The 21,141-nt window shown below is 36.5% G+C and overlaps 1 protein-coding gene across 4 annotated transcripts; it reads left to right on the top strand.

The window, feature by feature from the left end:
• The first annotated feature begins 645 nt into the window (after positions 1-645).
• LOC107812528 (uncharacterized) lies at positions 646-17,002 on the top strand. 4 transcript variants are annotated; one of them, XR_012711189.1, is made up of 27 exons: positions 646-853; positions 984-1,703; positions 2,415-2,511; positions 2,601-2,698; positions 3,660-3,791; positions 5,427-5,495; positions 5,775-5,897; positions 5,978-6,127; positions 6,337-6,468; positions 6,599-6,678; positions 6,839-6,933; positions 7,046-7,113; positions 8,333-8,434; positions 8,519-8,589; positions 9,857-9,964; positions 10,057-10,132; positions 12,592-12,728; positions 12,811-12,970; positions 13,077-13,256; positions 13,349-13,465; positions 13,713-13,813; positions 14,653-14,820; positions 14,933-15,045; positions 15,153-15,276; positions 16,336-16,431; positions 16,516-16,578; positions 16,666-17,002. XR_012711189.1 is itself a non-coding variant. In XM_016637663.2 (27 exons), the coding sequence occupies exons 1-27, from the start codon at positions 695-697 to the stop codon at positions 16,717-16,719; spliced, it is 3,645 nt and encodes a 1,214-aa protein (XP_016493149.2). In that variant the 5' UTR covers positions 647-694; the 3' UTR covers positions 16,720-17,002. The 4 variants fall into 4 exon arrangements, 2 of the variants coding, with proteins under 2 accessions (XP_016493149.2, XP_016493148.2); XM_016637663.2 differs by having other exon boundaries at positions 647-853; positions 13,352-13,465; positions 13,713-13,868; XM_016637662.2 differs by having other exon boundaries at positions 647-853; positions 13,713-13,868.
• The last annotated feature ends 4,139 nt before the right edge of the window (positions 17,003-21,141 follow it).

The following is a 21,141-nucleotide window of genomic DNA, read 5'->3' as shown; positions in this document are numbered from 1 at the left end:
ACGTTACCAAGATTCTAGTAAACTTGTCGTAAAATTTGATCCATTGTCTCATGCAATATAGTACTTTTGATGTCATGCTTAATTGTTTCATCTCTTTTATATTTAAGTTTCGTCAATAGATTTTTGAGTTTTGATTTTCATTGTAAAGTTATCAGTACATGCAATTTGTATTTCTAACTTTTTGTTCTGTTTTTCTTAACTCTTTCATTATTCAAATTTAATAGTTTTGATTATTACTTATTTACTCTTTTTAGTACAAAAATAAAATTTTATATAGCTGAGCTGAATAAGATAAATTCAAAAGTAAAGAACACCATTACATAATAATTTCTGAATCGAAAGAGTGCTAGTATAATTTGTAGGATAAAATAGACATTTACAAACTGAATTGAGATAAAAATTGGGATGTTCTATTTTCTAAACAAAGTTAAAGGAGAAAAATAATTTTCAATGAATAGGTAGACGTTTTGTACAAATTAATTTTCCACTGTTCTAGTTGGAAAATTTTTCAATCAAATTACTAGTAGAGTAGTAAGTAATTTGTCCCTTTGGGGACATTTGATGATCTTGGAACGACTAGATCACGTGCGTGAGCGGGGGCTCGCACGTGAGCATCAATTCCCCCGCCATATATTAGATCTTTGCTCCTCCCTAATCCCTATCAACGGCCAACGCCCAAGATTGGAGGAGTAAAATGGAAGAATCAGAGAAAAGTTTGGAGGTCCGTAGCCTAATGGGCGAATCCTTAATCGTCTCCGTTTCGCCGGACAAAACCATTCAAGAACTCAAGCAACTCCTCAAGCAAATTTTCCCTCCCGCTTCAAATTCCCCAAATTTCCATCTTTTTCTCAAGGTAATTTCTTCCATTCCTCTCCTCTTTACCTGATAATTATTGAAATGCTAAAATTTAGTTTCTAGCAGAAAGCAAAAATTTAGTAGTAGTATTTTTTATGTTGATCTTGTGCGGTATATTTTATAATCAGGGTGTGAAATTGGGTTTAGAGAGTAAGGTAAGTGATCATTCAGTTGGAAGTGGGGAATTTCTGGTACTTGTTTCCTATACAAAGAAAGACAGACAACAGAACAAGAAAACCGAGACACATACAAGTTCATCTATCCCAGTTGGTGACTCAACTCTGAAACAGGCGGAGGCAGCATGGTCTGACATGATGCAAGACTTGTCTTACTTCAGCACCATCTCTGCGGACGACATTCAGACCGAAGTTCTATTGGATGCAACACACAATAGCAGTGTTCGGGCAAATTGTTCTTCAGAGGTTAAGCGCAAGAGAAGCGTCAAGAATGACAAGATGGAAGGATATGCAGATGAGCTAGCCGTGAGCATACTAAAATCATCTACCCAAGACATGGATGACGAGAAAGCTAAGATATTTGTTCAGGTTTTAGCGTCTATAAATTGTTTTACCAACCCTGGTTCAGGTGACTGCGCGTGTAAGGAAGCCAACAGAAAGGACAATGTGGTTGATCCATGTTCAAGTTGTAGTGATTCGTGTGGGTGCCCAACGTGGTTGAAGAGTATTAGCAAAGTGTTTTCTTTTTTAAACATTTATTCTGCTTCCTTGCAACTTCAGCAGGTACAAGTTACCTACTCTAGTCTGAAGGGAGCACTTGGTCATCTATGTCCGTTTGGATTTCAAGCCGGTGTGGCAGATATCGAGCAACTTTGTCTACTTTGTCCTGAGGTACTTTGTTTGGAGCTCTGACTATTTGAACAGTTTTATCTCCTACTTCGATATTTTTCAACATTTTTGTCCAGTAGTATCCCATACTATCATCACATGCTGACTTTGAGCTTTGGTCTCACTCAATTCATTTTTGACAATGGATAATTGTTGGAGGGCCTAGCATAAGTGCCTCCGGGTAAACACAAGTATTTCAAACGTGAGCTTACAACTGGAGAGGAAGATCTGTTATTTTAAAGTCTTAACAGTTTCGATGAACTTAGGAAGACCACAGAGTCTGCTGACCTACAAATTTTGTTCACTCTTTCTGGAGAATACTAGCGGTGCCTAAAAATAACTCACTTACCCTACTTTCGTACTTCTTTTCGGTGAATGTATGATTTGATCTCAGTATCACTTACTAGGAATTTATACGAAGCAAGCTTTTATGTTCTTAATTTCGCTTATACTTGTAATCCTTTTAACCCATTAGTTCTTTTTATGTATCATCATAACCAGATGGATTTTACGGGAGTCAGGTGGTTGCAGCCCCCACAGTCTCTTGAAGTTATATTTTTAAATTTGCTAAATATTTTGTCATATCAGTTAGAAATGGCTTTGCCCTCCCCATCCTCGCGGCTCCTGAACCGTCCCAATCCAACCTTGAGATCTAGCTAAACCATTGATCATTGAACTTTTATTATCAAGCACTTACGTGTTATTTTCTTTTAGGTTGTACACATTGTTGATGCTGATACAGAGGTTAAAAACTTCAAGGATGGTATTGTCATTTTCAGAAACTCAACAACAAAGGGAGACCAGCATGCGAGTATGTTTAGTCATATTTAAATCTTTGATCAAGGAAAATGGCTGCTTGATCACTGAATAAGTCTGTTTTTCTCCTTTTCTGATGACTAGCCCAAAAAGGTCTCACCATATCAAGTGTTCTACACTCAATGAAGAAAAGGGAATATGCATTCCGAAAAAGTCTTATGAAGTTTGTCAAGTTGTTAAAGGTATGCACTTCTCACTTAGTTGGTGTTGTGAGTTTCCAAAGTTCATAACTACAGGCAGTTAAGATGCAGAATCTCAGTCGTGAAGCTTTTTCTTTATGCCTATGTGTTGTTATGACATGTATTTTTATGCTGTGTTGACTTTTTATCTTGTAAGTTCAACTTCACATTACTGTTGTGTTGGCTTATCTACTTGGTAGTCAGACTACAGGACTCATGACCAATTTAAAAAGTTGGTTTTCTTATCCCTTTCTTTTATACTTCATTTAAATGTCTAGCCCAGTCGATCTTTGATTTAATTTCATTTAATTTGTGTTTATGCTAAAGTCCTTCACTAGTGTATTAAGTTGCAGCTATCTTAAAGGAAAGAAACTTTTGAAAGAAATATAATATCTTGCAAGTAAAATTGTTTGGCATTTTGTGATCTCAAGTTCTTTCTATTGGAAATTACACGGGTACTTGGGTAGTATTCTGAAGTTCTGGTTTAGCTTAATGTTATAGATGAACTGTGACAAACATAAGCGTTTTTTTAATGGTGCAATAAAAAAAAATCATTGGTGTCTAGCATCTCGACTAATCTACCGGGTAGCATGCCTGACCCACAAGCACAGGTTAGGTGTTCCTGCTCAGCAACGCTAGAGCGCATGGGCTCAATCAATTGTTCACCGTTAGAGCAGATGGGTTCAAGCAGGTGTTGTATTGTTTTTATTTTCTATGAAGTTGTTGATCCTTCTATATGCGTTGGTCATTGTGATCATTCAATGTTCTGAGGTTTCCTTCATAGTTTTTATGCCGGCCACCAATTTATCATTATCCCTTCTCTTTAATCCGGGCTTGGAACCAGCTATTCTTTCACATAAGTGGGAGTTGATTGATATTGACTGACTCATTGTGCCAGTTATTTCTTTCATAAACCACAATTCAGTAAGATTTAAATTATTAAATTGTGAATATTGTAATGCAGTGTGTAAATGGAAACGAGTTCACTAAAATTTCCTTGGAAGATTTCATTACCTTTGTGAAGCAAGGTGGTGTTGGTGCAACAGGCATTGACACAAAGCGAGCAGGCTCTCATTCTTTTGAAGCAAACTGTTGTGTAAGTCTTAAAACCCTGCACAAGTCTCTTGTAATTGATGCTCTTTTAATCCATCGTAACATACTACATTTATGCACATCTTTCCACAATCTTTGCATCTTGATTGTACATTTGCAGTTGTGAGACTCCTCCAATTCACAACTTCCTCTGCATCTGAGTTTTACGTTGTAATTCTTCTTCTTCATTAGAAGTGCTTGCATGGGCACTAGAATTATCTTTATCTTTGTTTTTCCAGAGGTCACTCAAACTTATAAAGTAATTATTCATTGTTAATAGGCACAGAAATAATGGGAACTTAGCGGAACACGTCTGCTCATTTTGTTCTAAAATTCTTTCACCTTTTATGATACAACAACAATAACAACACAACCCAGTAAAATTCCACCAGTGGGGTCTGGATAGGGTAGAGTGTACGCAGACCTTACCCCTACCCCATAGGGGGTAGAGAGGTTTCCGGGAGACCCTCGGCTCAGAGACTATCGATCCGTGACAACAAAACTTGAAAAATAATATCAGCAACGTGAGAGACAATGAATAAATGGAAAAGCAGTAACACAAATATTATGCAAAAGTATGAAACACGACATAAATCGCTAGCAGTGCTAGACAAAACACTATCATACTCGTCAGTACAAAGAGGGAAATCGGGACAAAGAGGAAAACCGCTCAACTACCCTTTAACCTACAACCCTGATGCTCGACCTCCGCCTTGTCCTGCCTGATCACCTCGCCCCAATACTTCTTAGGCTGCCCTCTACCTCTTCTCGTACCTGCCAAAGCTAACCGCTCACACCTCCTAACCGGGGCATCTAGGCTTCTCCTCTGCACGTGTCCAAACCATCTAAGTCGCACTTCCCGCATCTTGTCATCCACCGGAGCCACGCCCACCCTCTTTCGAATATCTTCATTCCTAATCTTATCCAGCCTAGTGTGCCCACACATCCATCTCAACATCCTTATTTTTGCTACTTTCATTTTCTGGATATGTGAATTCTTGATTGGCCAACACTCAGCCCCATACAACATGGTCGGTCTGACCAACATGGTCGGTCTGACCACCGCTTTATAGAACTTACCTTTGAGTTTAGGTGGCACATTCTTGTCACACAGGACTCCAGATGCTAACCTCCATCTCATCCAGCCCACCCCAATACGGTGCATAACATCTCCGTCGATCTCCCCATCTCCCTGGATAATTGACCCCAAGTACTTAAAACTTTCTCTCTTGAGGATGACCTGTGAGTCAAGCCTGACTTCCACATCCTCTTCCCCCGTCACGTCGCTGAACTTAAATTCCACATATCTTTCACCTTTTAAGATGCTAGTGATAAATATCCTCTTTTGCTAGGACAAATGCCAATCATATTTTAGTAACTGTTAATTCTAGAGGGGGAAATTTCAATTTCCAATTTCCAATGAAGTGGGTAGATGAAGAGTACAAAAGAAACACTAGCAGTTGCCTTTTTAAGTGGTACAACTAATAGCGGTGTCTTGAATGACCTTTTATCACTCCCAGATTCCCTTGTTTTTTGTGGTCCTTTTTTTTTTTTTTGATAAATGACAGAGAATTATAAATGATTTAAGTTGAATACCTGAGAAAGAGTTCTGCAATTTTGATAAACTTTTGACATGCAGGATACAAATCCTTTGACACCTTTGGAAATGGTGGAACATCTGAAAAGGGGGTTTGGATCTGATGGACAGGTTTTACCTTGTTGCTTTTATTCACTTTGACATTGTGCTTCTCCTCTCTTGACAACTGCATATATTCCATTTTCTTTTCTTATGGGTGAGTTACTCCGGGAGAGCGTTTTATTGCTATGCTGTCAGAGAAAATTGAAGTCCTCATTTACTACGATATGAGTTACTTCAGTGGGCGTGTGCTTCAATTGTGAATGACTTCAAAATAGCTACTATATGACCCAAGTATTATTGTTAGAGCCAAGCCATGGTTGTCCACCATTATTTCTGCTCCTTCTGCAGGTTGTTCATATTGAAAAGATCAGTGCCCGCAATGCCACCTACGTTGAGATCCCAAGTTCACTTTCAGAAAGCACAATGTTGGCTTTGAAAAATGTTGGAGTTACCAGATTATATAGCCATCAGGTAAGGTACTGGTATATCTAATTGTGGTTTCCCCTTAAAATAAAACTTTTCTCTAAAACTTTCTAAGCATTTTTCTACAGGCCGAGTCTATTCAGGCTTCTCTTGGAGGAAAAAATGTTGTTGTAGCTACCTTGACATCGAGTGGGAAATCTCTTTGCTACAATGTGCCAGTTCTGGAAGTATTATCCCAGAATTTGTCAGCATGCGCGTTATACCTCTTTCCTACGAAGGTTCGTAGCTTTATTTTTCCAAGCTTAATTGTTGAAAATTCAGTCTTTTGGAAAGGTAGTCTCACAGAAGTCTTTTGCCTTTACATTTTCTGCTTAGTTTGTTGGATGGCTTTGCGTCTGTTAAGATTTGCTTCAATTCCGTTGTAGTCTAACAATTCTTTATTAGCAACTTTGCGGCAGTTTCTACATCATTTGAGTTGTCAATGCAGGCTTTAGCGCAAGATCAACTAAGGTCTTTATTAACCATGACAAACGAGTTTAGCGCTGGCTTTAGGATTGGTGTATATGATGGGGACACTTCTCAGACGGATAGGAAGTGGCTGCGTGATAATGCTAGACTGGTACTCAGTAAGTTTTGATGTTTAGATAGGCTGAGCATTTCTGTTCTTGTCCTTTTCTCTGTTGGTCTATTTCTCTACCTCTCCTTTCACTTCTCTTATGCAAGTACTGAAATTTCATCTGCTTATACAGTTGATCACAAATCCTGATATGTTGCATGTCTCAATCTTGCCATGTCATAGACAATTCAGTCGAATCTTATCAAATCTTAGGTAAATTTTCCTGATCCTTTAGTCCTAATTTTGTTTTACATTACTAATGTGCTTGAACCTTTCCTGGTTCATTTTCTCTTAGTGTCCCTGGAAGTACTCTTTTTTTTTAAGAAAAAAAAGATTGATTTTTTGACACCTTAATCTCATTTGCATGTCTCAGGTTTGTCATTGTTGATGAAGCTCATTCTTATAAGGGGGCATTTGGATGTCATACTGCTCTTATTTTGAGGAGGCTTTGCCGACTTTGTTCTCATGGTACTCTTTTCCTTGTTGGCTACTGCTACTACTCTACTGCTACTACAAGACTTTTTCTATGCCTTGTTTGTTCCTTGTGTTGAAAATAGCTTTTAATTGATTTCTCATGCAGTGTATGGCAGTAATCCTTCATTTATATTTTCTACTGCGACTTCTGGAAATCCCGTGGAGCACTCAAAGGTATCAATAACATGGATAGTTTCATTTTATTGTATCTTTAACTAATTTAGGTAGTGCTTAAAGTTATATCTGTATGGTTTACATTATGACACGAGAAATGGAGAAGATAAGTGAAAGAGAGATAGTTTCTACCAGATTACACTCAAAAGGGGAATGAACTCACCACCTTAAGGAATATACCAGAAGAGCTGAGAGTTAAAAGTAGAAGAAATCCTTCTTCTGAATAGCTAAGACTCACTCATAAAATTCAATCACAAAAACTATCTCCTACATGCCTGGAGATAGTTTTTTTGATGGATCAATCCTTCATCTCTAGGCTGAGAATTTTAAACAAAGCTTACCCACTAGGTCTACCGACATATTACTTTGCACTATAAAATCTAAATCTACTCTACTGGATAAAGTAGACCTCTATCCTCACAAGGTAGGGGTAAGGTCTGCGTACACACTACCCTCCTCAGACCCCACAATGTGGCATATTACTAGGTATGTTGTTGTTGTTGTTTGGATAAAGTAGACATGGAATCGGCTTAAAATCTTTGAAATCCAACCTAAGTTCTATTTAAAAATACTTTAAAACGGGAATTTCTTCACCAAAATATGAAGTGTTAATGGTGAAATTGGCAATTCATTTCCCAGCCACGTTGACATACCTCAAATAGATTAACCACATCTTACAGTAGGAGGCTCCGAATGACAATTCGTTTAATCTGTTGGAGAATAGACATCCTCTAAAATTCATGGTTTAATTCTTTCTTCTTATCAAGAGATATTTTTTCATCGGAAATCTTCTTATACACAGATATTATGTTGATGTTGACTCTTATTCTGCCTTCTTTCTGTGCTCTTGATAGCTTTGTTGTGTTTTTGCATTCATATTTCTCTTATTTTTGAAAATAAACTGATAATATCATGTTAATTGTCGTCTATTACTTTTCCCTGGTACCATGGAGGATCACATCTCTATAGTTTCTTTATAAGCTAGTCATTCTCGTAGAAACCTTGAATGCTCAAAACTTTACACCATTCTTTTTCTGCATTAGCAGATATTCCAACCTCTATCTGTGGAATTCATCTAAAGCTGAAGTCTAGGATGAACTTCACATTGCTTGCATGTTATAAGACTTCAAATAGAGGGTTGTGTATACACTCTATCATTTAGACTAGTTAGTACTTTGATTTTATAAATATCTCATCTTCTCACCCTGAGGTATTGTAGGAGCTCTCAAATCTACCAACAATGGAGTTGATTCAGAATGATGGCAGCCCATCTGGCTCAAAGCTTTTTGTGTTATGGAATCCTCCTTTACGCCTGAAAATGGTATGTTCTGTGGTAAAGTCCTATAGCTCCCGTGTATTCAATGGGAAGCTGTTTTCGTTCATCTGAGGTACTTCTATCGTGCAGATCTCAAAGAGAATTAAGAGTGGCATTGATGATGACTCTGTTGACAAACATCTGATTGCTAGAAGATCAAGGTTTAAAGCTTGTCCTGCTTTCTGTCTCTTGAGAATTGGATATAGATCGCACCTCGTGTTTTCTGAATACATATTATAAAGAGCCTGTATTTCCCCCCCTACAAACTGGGCCATCCTCGCTACATCAGGAAGGAAGGAAGGAAGTGCTGTTTCATTTCTAGATATACAGGAATATATACCAGGATATATTCTTCAAAGCGTGACAAATTTGCTAAGGAATCGGAAAATATAGATGTAGGCTTAGGAGACATTATATAACATGACACTACCAACATGCCTATTTGAACTTATTGAATGAATAATTATTTACAAGGAAGATAATACTTTATCTATAAAGAAAGTTGAGTGAGAAGATATTGGCTGAGTAGATTACAAGTCAAATAGGTTATGTGGAGAGATACATCTATAAGCTTAAGCAATGATCATGTAAGAATTCTGAAGAAATTAGTGTAGAGCTTAGGTCATCAGTTCTCCGTTGTAATTTGCAGAAGCGCACTGTAATGAATGCACTACAAGTCTACAACGAGGATAACTAAACGCAAGACTTGCACGATATGCCCATATCATTTTTTTTTTGGATATAGCACACATATAGGAGACCTTGATAACTTGTTGGTAGAGACTGGTGGCACTGTGTAGTCACCATGCATTTAAACAGGGTAATAATACGAATGCTATCCATAACTTATGGTAAAGATTTTACTTATGAAACAAAAAAGTGTAATGAAGATTCTAACTCCAGTGCTACTTTGGAGTGAATGAACATACCTATAAAACTAGAGTAAACTGGATAAGGCTACTGCATTTAATTAGTGATGGCACTTGATTTACAGACAAATAATATGTTTATATGATCAATTTTTTTTTACTGCTAAACATGTAGGAGTGCTATTGGCTTTATTGCTAAAGATATGAAGTATTCGAAGTAGCATAAACAAACTTTTATCCTGCCTTACTAAGAGGCTTGTGTTAGATTATTAGTTAGTGCCAGGTGCCTTACTATCACCTTGCACCTTGGTTTTTTTCTTTGTTCCTTATATCTCCCATTGTTGTTTCTTATCATGCACGTGATCACCTTATCACTCCATAAGTTGGATGCTTGAGAAAATGTTAGATTCTTAGAAGTTAGCCCTAACGGGAATGCTCTTACCTTATTGCCCCATGCATTTTCTTTCCTCTTTTCTTTTTTTCCCTTTTCTTCGTTATTTCATGATCACAGAGAAGTATCTTAATTTCTAACAGCATTTTGTCCCTGTCTCTGTCACAGTCCCATTTTGGAGGTTTCTTGCCTTTTTGCAGAAATGATGCAGCATGGTCTTCGTTGTATTGCATTTTGCAAAACACGCAAACTTTGTGAGCTTGTTTTATGTTACACGTAAGTAAAATTGCATTATAGAATCAAATGGTTCATTCTCATTTTATCTTCTATTAACAGTTTGGTGTGCTGGAATGACTTTTTTTCCTAAGGCGTGAGATTCTTCAGGGAACAGCACCTCATTTAGTTGATACTATATGCGCTTACCGAGCTGGTTATGTTGCTGAGGTTAGCATCTATAACTTGGTTCAAGAGAGTTTGCTCATCCCCTTTAGTCAATCTTTCCCAAGGAAATTTACTAAAACAGTTGTTTTTCATGTTGCTCTAAACTTGCCTGCAATTGGCTTGTATAATTTATTCAATTTTGTTCATTTTGATCCGTTGTAAAGCATCCATATTCCCACTTGTTCAATATTTATGCGCTTCTAAAATAGCATTATTCATACATTATAGGCTTATAATTATGACTGATGCTCTTCATAAATAGTAAAATTGTTGTTATGTGACCAGGAGGTCACGGGTTCGAGCTGTGGAAACAGCCTCTTGTAGAAATGCAGGGTAAGGCTACGCGATAGACCCTTGTGGTCCGGCCCTTCCCCGGACCCGCATATAGCGGGAGCTTAGTGCACCGGGCTGCCAATGATATACTTCAAGCTAGTCTGCAAATTTGCCAAGTGATTTCTGCCTTGGATTCTTTGGAAATGAATGAGTGGAAAGAGATTTATAATGAGATTACTTTTTTCTTGTTAGACATAAGACTTCATTTAGAGAGCACTACACTAGTTCTGCATGCAGACAAACTGTATTTCTAAGGAATACTTTCTTGTAAGCAAGGGCTTAAAGTACTTTCACCTATCAAAAGAAATGCTGTATTACTACTAAATCATTCGGAGCTTTGGATGTGTTTACTCCAGATTATTCCATGGTACTGTACCCACACAAGAGTTGGTTCTCGTTAGATATAAGCGACCAACGAAGAGCTGATGTTCTCAGGATACAACCAAAAGAAAAAACACAACACTGTCTTGCCCATGCAGACAAACTGTACTTGTTAGGATAACTTTCTTATAAGCAAAGGTTTTAAAGTAACGTTGCCTATCAAAAAAAAAGGAAAAGTTATCTTTACTGAGCATTTCAAACCTTTTGGATTTGCTGATTCAACATTAAGTTGTGTACTACCTAACATCAGTTTTGTTGGCTCAATCTAATCTTCTGTCACCTTTTTTTCTTTAGGCAAAATGGTCTCCTGGCCACTTAAACTTGTACCGGATTGCCAACCCGGTAAACGAACTTACAAGTTTTCCAATTTAGCACCTCTACTTCACAATATGTGGAGTAATAAACACACAGGTCTGAGCGTGTTCCTCAATTGCTATATCACAAATGACATGTCATATGCTTTGCCTTTCATAATTTGACATGTGTAATTTGTTGGTCCCACCTTTTTTATTCCAATTTGTCAAAATTTTAACTTATCTTTTTCTTTCTTTTCTCCCCCACCACAATTGAGACCTGCAAGAAACTCATAAACCAGCAATAAACTCAAGTTGGCCGGAGAACTCCCTTGTTATGTCTCTGGTTGGCGACCAATACTTCGCTCTCCGTATTGCCTACTCATTTTATCAATATCCAGCCACCATCTCTGCCCAAACATCTTATTCTATTTGATTTCAACCACCTCAATCACCATCTCCGTCGCGACTTCCTTCCCACCAAGCCCATTGGCACAGACAAAACAGATCAGAAATGGCATTTCACCCCTGCCGCTATTTTTTTTCTGAAAAAAAGATGAGCATTGACCAGATCGGAAAGCTTCTAATAGTGACCTGAACCATAAATCACAATCACCCCCTTCGTTGACAAAAAACATATCACAATCACCCCCTTTGTTGACAAAAAACATACTCCAAAAAGAAATACTCCAAACACTTAAATGTGAAGAAGAGAGCATTTTTTTTCCGCCAGAACTTCGTCCAAAATCATCCATCACCATCGGACCAGATCGGAGAAACTGTTTTCTGCCGAAAATCGAGTTGTGGGTTACCTTCTTCTCTCTAAAACTTTATACTCAATTAATTAAAAAAAAAAACTCTTATTCCTTTCAACTAATTAAAGGTTAATAAAGAAAAGAATGAAAAGGCCTAGGGAGGAAAGGTTGGGGTGAGGGATGGGATAAGAAACGGAAAGTATGGGGGAAAGAAGCAGGAACTAAGGAGGTGGAAGTGCTGGGATCTTAATATATATATATATATTTTTTTTATTTTCTGTCTTTTGTTATTATTTATATATTTTTGTTTATTTTAATATTTTTTCTATTAAAACTATTACATTCACGTGCTATTTAGGTGTGATTTGCACTTAGTTTGGCCATGTCAGCAATGTTTCTTCCACTTATGCATAGTCAACGGTCAGAGGTGTTTATTACTCCTTAGTCTGTAAAGTAGAGGTGTTAAATTGGAAAACTTGTAAGTTCGTTTACCGGATCGGCAATCCGGTACAAGTTTAAGTGGCCAGAGGGCCTTTTTGCCTTTTCTTTATCGTATATGGAAATTCAGTACTCGTTATAGCTAATTCTCGCTTCCATAGTTTATATTTGGCACTTATGCTTATTGTTTTAGCATAGATAAGTAGGGGTTAATTTGCATATTGGCAAAAAGATAGTTTGACCTTAGTTCTTCATGGAACAGGATCGCAGAAGAATTGAGCATGACTTTTTCAGTGGTAGTATATCCGGTATTGCTGCTACAAGTGCTCTTGAATTGGGTATTGATGTAGGACATATTGATGCAACCCTACATCTAGGATTTCCAGGCAGCATAGCTAGGTAGTAGCTGTTTGTTTGTGTCCCTCTGACGATTTTACACTTTTATTCTCAAACTGATATTGTTCCAAATCTTTTCATCAAGTCTGTGGCAACAAGCAGGAAGGTCAGGCAGACGAGGAAATGCATCACTTGCAATTTATGTTGCCTTTGAAGGGCCTTTGGATCAGTATTTCATGAAGTTCCCCAAGAAACTTTTCAGGGGCCCAATTGAATGTTGTCATATAGATGCAAGAAACCGGCAGGTTGTTTGATTTCTTCTTTTCTTGACTTTGCCATCATTTTCAAATTTAGTGATTGAACCATGTTTTTAGTAGGGAATTCACCTAACATTCAAAAAGCATTTGACAGGTTCTTGAACAGCATCTGGCTGCTGCTGCTTTTGAATATCCACTGAGCTTGTCTGATGACGAGAAATACTTTGGCCCTGGCTTGGAGAGTCTCATAATGGCACTTAAAAACAAGGGAATTCTGAGTACAGATATATCACGTAGTGCTGCCACCAGAATATGGAGCTACATCGGGCTGGAGGTATGAACCTTTGAGTGTAGTGTTAATCAACAATAATGTGTTGGTGAGCTGGGCGTGGTTAGCTTTTCTAAACCATTCTATGCTGTTATCAGAAGATCCCCTCAAGTGCAATTAGTATTCGGGCCATAGAAACTGAGCGGTACAAAGTGATTGACATGCAAAAGAATGAAGTCCTGGAGGAAATTGAAGAAAGCAAGGCTTTCTTTCAGGTAAAATAGTAGCAACTACATTTGGAAGTTCTTGTGATTATAATGTCTTCCTATTGTGAGAAGGGGGGAGAACGAAAACACTAATAGGAAAAGGAGAGGGAGAGGGAGATCATCATTATGAAGCTTATATTCATGTGTGTGTATATTATTTTAGTGCAAGAGAACTCTTCAATTCTTGAGGTTTTCTTTTGGCTTCTTTTGAAGTTACCTTGTAAAGTTAATCAGTTTAAGCCCGAATAATTTACAGGTTTATGAAGGGGCCAATTATATGAACCAAGGGAAGACGTATCTTGTGAAGGAGCTTGATGTGGCAAACAGAATTGCTTGGTGCCAACGAGCGGACTTGAAGTATTACACCAAAACTCGTGACTATACTGATGTCCATGTCACTGGTGCCAACTTTGTATGTGAAGATCTCAAGTAGTCCTGTTCGCTTTCCTATATGTTTTTCATGGACTGCCTCAGTCTTCTTTAAGTGGTGACCATTTTGCTTAATCTCATCGTAGAGATATTTGCTCGAGCAAAAAGCTAAAAAAATTGCTTGCTTATTTAAAGCTCTTAGCCTCTATTATTCGTGATGGGTGTTTTTTGGTCTCTGTCTATGTAAAATTTGTGTAATCTCTGCTACCTGCCAGAACTCTTCTGTAAAGTGTCTCTCCCTGAATCTGGTATGGAGATAGTTAGGGTATGACATACATTATCTCAAATAAGTGACTAAAGAAAAAAACCTTAGTTTCTGTCCTCCAAAGAGGAATCTGTATGCTACTGTTACGTCATCCTCTACAAATAAGGTGTTTTTAGAGCATGTGATGCACCCTTCTCATATTATGCTGAGCTAATGGCTCCATTAGTCAAGGAAAACCCTGAACATCCAGTCATCAAAGGTTCGGTAGATATTTTAAAGAAACATAGCCTTTTCATATCATGTTTATTGCTGATAGGTAAATGTTCCTGCTTTCATTTAAGGAACTCGTAGAATGCACTGCATCACAAGAGATCCTCAATTAACTGGCTAGCCTTGAAATGCAAATGCTTTATTGGTCTTATTTAAGAAAAAAAAAGTTCTCATATTGCTTATTGCGTGCTACTTGTGAAATAACTCTGTGTATACCATGTCATTTATAAAATTCAGCTGTTACATTCCAGTTAATATTGGATGGACATGATAATATTTTACTACTATGTAGGCTTACCCAGCAATAACGACTAGTCTCTGTCTTCCAAGAACAACTGCCCAAGCACACAGTTGCAGAGTAACGACTACGTGGTTTGGTTTCCGTAAAATATGGAAAAAGAGCAACCAAGTCTTTGACACTGTTGAACTTTCACTTCCTAATTACACATATGAAACCCAGGTGAATACCAGTTTGAAATGTGTTTTCTGGAGTTCCTCTGTGTGTGATATTCATTCATCACTGTTTTAGTACTCTTTCTTTTTTATAATTTATAGCTGTAATGCACATGCAGGCTGTCTGGATTCAAGTCCCTCAGACCATAAAGACAGCTGTAGAGACCTTAAATTATTCATTCCGAGGAGGTTTGCATGCTGCTGGTCATGCTCTTCTTAATGTCGTTCCTATGTAAGCTTCAAGCACATGAGTTTTTAGATCTGGCTCAACATGTTCTCTGTCTGAGTTAACATACATTAGAATTGTTCTCTCATTGGCTCCTGAAACTTGTGCTGAAGGTACATAATTTGCAATTCATCTGATTTAGCTTCAGAGTGTGTAAACCCTTATGATACCCGCAATGTTCCAGAAAGAATTCTGCTTTATGATCCACATCCTGGAGGAACTGGCATTTCAGCACAGGTGAACGATGTCTGCTTTTGATTCCTTTTCCTATCATGAGTTTATTCAAATTATGTTATTTTACTAGCTTTATGGATGGTTGTACCATTTTATCAAGATTCCAAGGAACACCAAGAAACTTACGAAAAGGGACCTTAATTTAATTAGTTAGGTTTTGAAATAGATTCAGAATATCAGTAGGACGTTATTTACTGAATTGATGAATTACAATAACATACCCAGTATGATCCCACCAGCGGGGTCTGAGGAGGGTGGGGGTGTATGCAGACCTTGGTGGGAGTGTATGCAGACCTTACCCTTACCTTGTGTGAGGTAGAGAGACTGTTCCCAATAGACCATTGGCTCAAGACACTGAAGTGATGAATTAAGGTAGGAAATTTCTAATTATAAGTTGGAATGGCTTTTATTATATTTAATCATCAAGTTATTAGTCAGAGCTCCATGGAAGAGCATACATGACGTGGTTGGAACTTGTAGTCCTGGAACAACTTTGACTGGCCAGCAAATGTAAAGCATTTGGAAAACTGCTTTTGTTTAAGTTTAAGAGGTGAATTTTTCATCGTAGAGAATATTTATAAAGAACCCACACTTGACCTACATATACTTAATTTGCTTCAAAGGCATATTTGTCTGGAATAGAAGAATAGTTGGTCATTTATTTATCATTTGGCAACTTATGAAAACCTAGTAATTTTGCCATCCGATGTTAAAGAACGTTTAATTCCTCGCCTCTGTTGTGTCTCTGCAGCGACTTTTAGTAGAATAAAGCTAAAATGAGCAGAATGCCTGAGTAAAAGCAATTGAAATTCTTGAGTACTATTGTGGTTGAACATGGTTAGCAAATGAACAGAGTAAATCTAACTTAGGGTACTACTTGGTATAGTTGATATGGTATTGAAAGGAAAAAACCAATGGCTATTAGTATTATGGAAATGCTAAGCCACTTTTTCTATGATTTAAGCTTAAACCATGGAGAAAAGTGATCTAATGGTCTATCCCATGAAATTGCGAAATACAATATTATCACAACTTATTTCCAAAATTATTTGATCTGGACAGGTGCAACCTTTATTCAGTGAGCTGCTGACTGCTGCTTTAGAACTCCTTGCATCATGTCGTTGCTCTGGCGATACTGGTTGCCCTAACTGTGTACAAGTTAGTACTTAGTTGCGAATTATTTTATGCTTTCGTCCTTCCTGTTTATGAAAGATCGAAAGTCAATACTTTTAAGTTTTGCAGAATATTTCTTGTCATGAGTACAATGAGGTTTTGCACAAGGATGCTGCAATAATGATAATAAAGGTTTGACAATAGAAAAATTGTTTGAAGTTAAAGACGCATAGAAACATTCTTTACACCTGCTAATACCGAGCTTTGTTGTTTATGCAGGGTGTATTGGAGGAGGAAGAATCCTTCTTCAGGGATATCTCAGAGTTGTCTTAGGTGTTTTGCTTGGCGCCTTTGCTTTCACCGCAAAAGTAGGAGTCACCATTGCTTGTTGTAGTAGTCTGGCTCCTTTTAAGCAGTATATTTATAAATTATACTTCATTCTACATAGTGCATAATTACCTATATAACTTTAATTGTTCAGTATTTTTCTCCTCTCTACTACCCACCTCCTCTCTGTAAACGAGTCCGGAACCAAAATTGGTTCCTTTTTGACTCAAGTGACTGTTGTGTGGAAAAAAAAATTAGTTATCAAAATATATATAGTGTCTTTTTAAAAGAAGCTATATTTGAATTAAAAAAAGCAGGAAAATATAGCGTCTTTTGTTAAGACGTTATACTATAGCGTCTTAACAAAAGATGCTATATATATAAATATAGTCGTCCCCTTCCCTTCCCCCAAAACAAACCCCCCTCCCCCTCCCCCCCCTAAAAAAAAATCGATTTGCCACCCTCCCCCCTCCATTTTTAATACCAAAAAGCTTGAGTGGAGTCTACCCATCCAACATAAAGTAAAGATTCTCGGTCCCACGTGCTAGCTAAGGAGTTATTTCGGACGTTGTTGGTTGTTTCGGCTCAAAATCACAAATTCTTCGACTTTCCTAAAACCTTAAATTGAAGTATTCCGATTTAGTTTGGATAAAACTTGTATAAAAAAATGCATATTAGTTGTTTTTTTGTGCTCTATGTTACTTTGTGATTATTTTACCATTTAACTAATTTGTTTTTTTTTGTCCGGACTATAGTATTAGTGTGCTAAAATAATTTGTAAATAGAGAAATTGTTATTAGTTATTAAAAAAAATGTTAATTAGTTACTTTTTTTTGTGGTAAATGTAATTTCGTGATTGTTTTGTGATTAAATTGATTTGTTGTTTTTATTCAGTTTAGATTATTAATTTGCTAAAAGATTAGTAAACTAGATAAATTGTTACTTTAGTTCCCTGTAGTGGTATCTTGTGCCTAATGTAATGTTCATATTTGTAATGTAGTGACCTTTTAGCGTAGTAAAACGTAGTGCCCTTTAGCATAGTATCCTTGTAGTTATAAAAATGAATAATTTAAGTATCTCTTATTCCCAAAAATACATCAAAAAGTTGATATTCAAACACAAATTATCTCCAATTATAAGTCAACAAACGTAAGAACATAAGAATTCAGGATACATTGGTGCTACTGGGCCTCAAATATTGTGTCAGGAACCAAAATATAATGAGATTTTTTCTTTCCTATACTATATATGAAATCTTATTATCAAAAATGTGCATAGTTTCTAATTTACCTGCCCTGTCCATATTTTTTCTATAGTTATTATACCAATCATTAAATACTAATTAATAGTAGCTGAATCTTCCTAATTTGTCGAGCTAAAATTCAGGAACAGAATCTTCTAAAAAGATTTGGCGTAAATCAGATCAAATCATATCACGGAAATCATTTATCTTCAATTTATAATCAAATTCTGTTCTTCGATATTCTGATCATCGCTACAAATCAAAATCTCAGTTCGTCGAAATCAGAAGCTCAATTTCAAATTGTAGAAATCAGTTCTGCAAATCTCAGTTTGTCGATTTTTTTCCTCAAGCCACTAATCAAAAAAGCGACAAAATATTCAACAAATTCAAGTCAAATTGTAGAAATCAATTTTGCCGATTCTCTGTTCTTCGTCTTTTTTTCTTAATCCAAAAAATAAAAAAAGTGACAAAATATTGAACAATGCCTCAACAACGATACACAATCATGTCCAAAATCCCAATCATGCTACATTTTAATGGCAATTGGGATGGCTATGGCAGATTTAGAGATTTTCAAGTTGATGACATTGTGCTTGATGAGGATGCAAGTTACAGTATGTTGATTTCTACAGTTGCAGAGCAATTAATGATTGATACTTCGGAAAAAATTGTAAAAATCAAATACATTGTGAATGAGAATTGTCCTCCAATGGAGATTAGGAACAATATGGGGGTTAGTGTGTATATGGAGACAAAAAAGGAGAATAAAAACTTAAGATCGTATCCGTTACTCATAAGTGTACGAGATTTCAATATGGAATTGGCTATTACAAATGAGAACACAAGTGCAGGTTTGTTATGTTTCAAATTCTATGGAAGTCTGATTTTACGATAATATCTACAAAATTCCTACATTTATCTATAAATAAACTACAATTTAGTTTTAGGATTTATAAAGCAATATTGTTTTCATGCTTATCAACAAAATTACTACATTTATACAATTAAGCTACAAATCATGTTGATCAAAAATTGACTACAAATTCTTTTATTCATCTACAATTTATCTACAAAGATTCTACAAAATTGTATATGACACTGTTTATCTTTATTTTCATGCAGGTTCGTCTGGGACAAACAATTACTTGATATGCCAGCCTCTCCCGTCATAGAGGAATATCAAAGTGAAATAATAACTGAAGGTACACAAAGTGTTATCGAATAAGGACAAGTGTATCAAGACAAGCAAACAATTGCAATTGCGATGAGGCACTATTCTGTCATGCACAAGTTCCAATTCAGGGTTAAAAGATCTAGCCACAGAAGGTATGAAGATATTAATTGTGAAAAGACCTTTATAAACAGTATTTTCCTTGTGAGATGTAGATGAAAAGTAGTTATATTGTATAGTGTATCACTTTATGTTAAAACAATCATTTTGTTAAATCTACATTGATAACCTGTATTATAAATGTATTTTTTTGTCGCTACTGGCTCATATGCGTTGCAGAAAACTGTAATTGGCACTTCAAGGCAATATCAATTAATGATTCTGCAATGTTCAAGATCAGGAGTTTCAACCGACAACACACATGCACCTTAATGGACGATACATTCATACAACGCAAATGTACTGCAGTTGTAGTTGGTAGCATGGTCATGCCAAAGTATTGTGATCGTAAGACAGTTTACACACCAAAGGACATACAAACTGAGATGTTGTCCCAACAAGGAGTGAACCTAAGCTACATGCAAGCATGGAGGGCAAAGGAAAAGGCTTTACAGTTATTGAGAGGTCATCCGGCTGACTCCTACAACAAATTACAAAATATTTTTATATTCTTGAGAAAATGTATCCTGGTTCAGTTGTTAAATTGAAGAAGACAACAGATGAATGCTTCTTATATGCATTTGTTGCTCTTTGTACATCAATAAGTGGTTGAGAATATTGTAGACCAGTAGTAGTGGTTGATGGGACATTCTTAAAGACAGCATACAGAGGGATTATGCTGACAGCAAGCACAATGGATGCAGCAGGTAAAATTGTAGTTATTTTGTAGGCAGTTTATAAATTGTAGATACATTGTAGATATTTTGTGTGTGTGTGTGTGTATATATATATATATATATATATATATATATATATATATATATATATATATTGTAGTTTATATGTATTTGTGTTTTCATATGCATTTTCAAATCTGTCAGTTAATTATTTTTTTACTAATAATGTAGGTACAATATTGCCTTTGGCATATGCTGTGGTTGATTCGGAAAACGAGCATCATGAAAGTGGATTTTTGAGAAATTCAAGCGAGCATATGATGAAAGAACTTCAATGTGTGTTGTTTCAGATAGGAATGAGAGTATCCTGAATGCAACATTAATTGTTTATCCGGGCGTGCCACACTACTCTTGTGTGTGGCATATTTGGACAAATATATGGGCAAAGTTCAAGAAGGGTCATCTATAATTAAATGGATTGTACTTTGCTACATCAGGGTCATACACTCTGGATGAATTTAATGAAAGAATGTCGAAGATTGAAGAGATAGACCCGCGTGTTAAATCATACCTTTATGATAGTGGCTATCATAGATGGTCAAGAGTACATGCAACGGTGAATAGAACTTGGACTATAACATCAAACATTGCCGAGTCATTGAATGCTGTAACAAAATAGGCAAGAGAGCTGCCAATATTTGACCTATTAGAGTATATGAGGAAACTTCTTGAACGTTAGACGAAAGAGAAGTTATTGAAGGCAAATGGTACTTTCACATACCTTGGGTACAAATTCAAAAAAGAATTGGAGAAAAACAGTACATTATCTCAAAAACTTTGGGTAAGATCTGTTTATTTGGTGCAGAAAATTAATTAATTAATATACATTGTTTCCAAATTGTAGACAAATTGTAGTTAATTTGTAGATTGCAGATAATTTGTAGATATAATTGTAGATACATTGTAGATAATCTATTTTTATGATTGTAAATATTTTTCTTTCTGTTTGTTATGTAATTGTAGGTGAGGGCTTCAACATATCATATCCATACTGTGATAGATGGTGTGAAGCGGTACATTGTGTGTCTTGAAAGCAATAAATGTAGTGTGACCAGTTCCAACTTGATGAACTTCGATGTCTGCATGCTTTGGAAGCTCTAAGACACCGGAATAAAACT

This window comes from Nicotiana tabacum, chromosome 6, assembly GCF_000715075.1.
Source record: "Nicotiana tabacum cultivar K326 chromosome 6, ASM71507v2, whole genome shotgun sequence".
Lineage (NCBI taxonomy): Eukaryota > Viridiplantae > Streptophyta > Magnoliopsida > Solanales > Solanaceae > Nicotiana > Nicotiana tabacum.
Note: the sequence above shows the minus strand (reverse complement) of the source record. Positions and strands in the feature narration are given on the sequence as shown.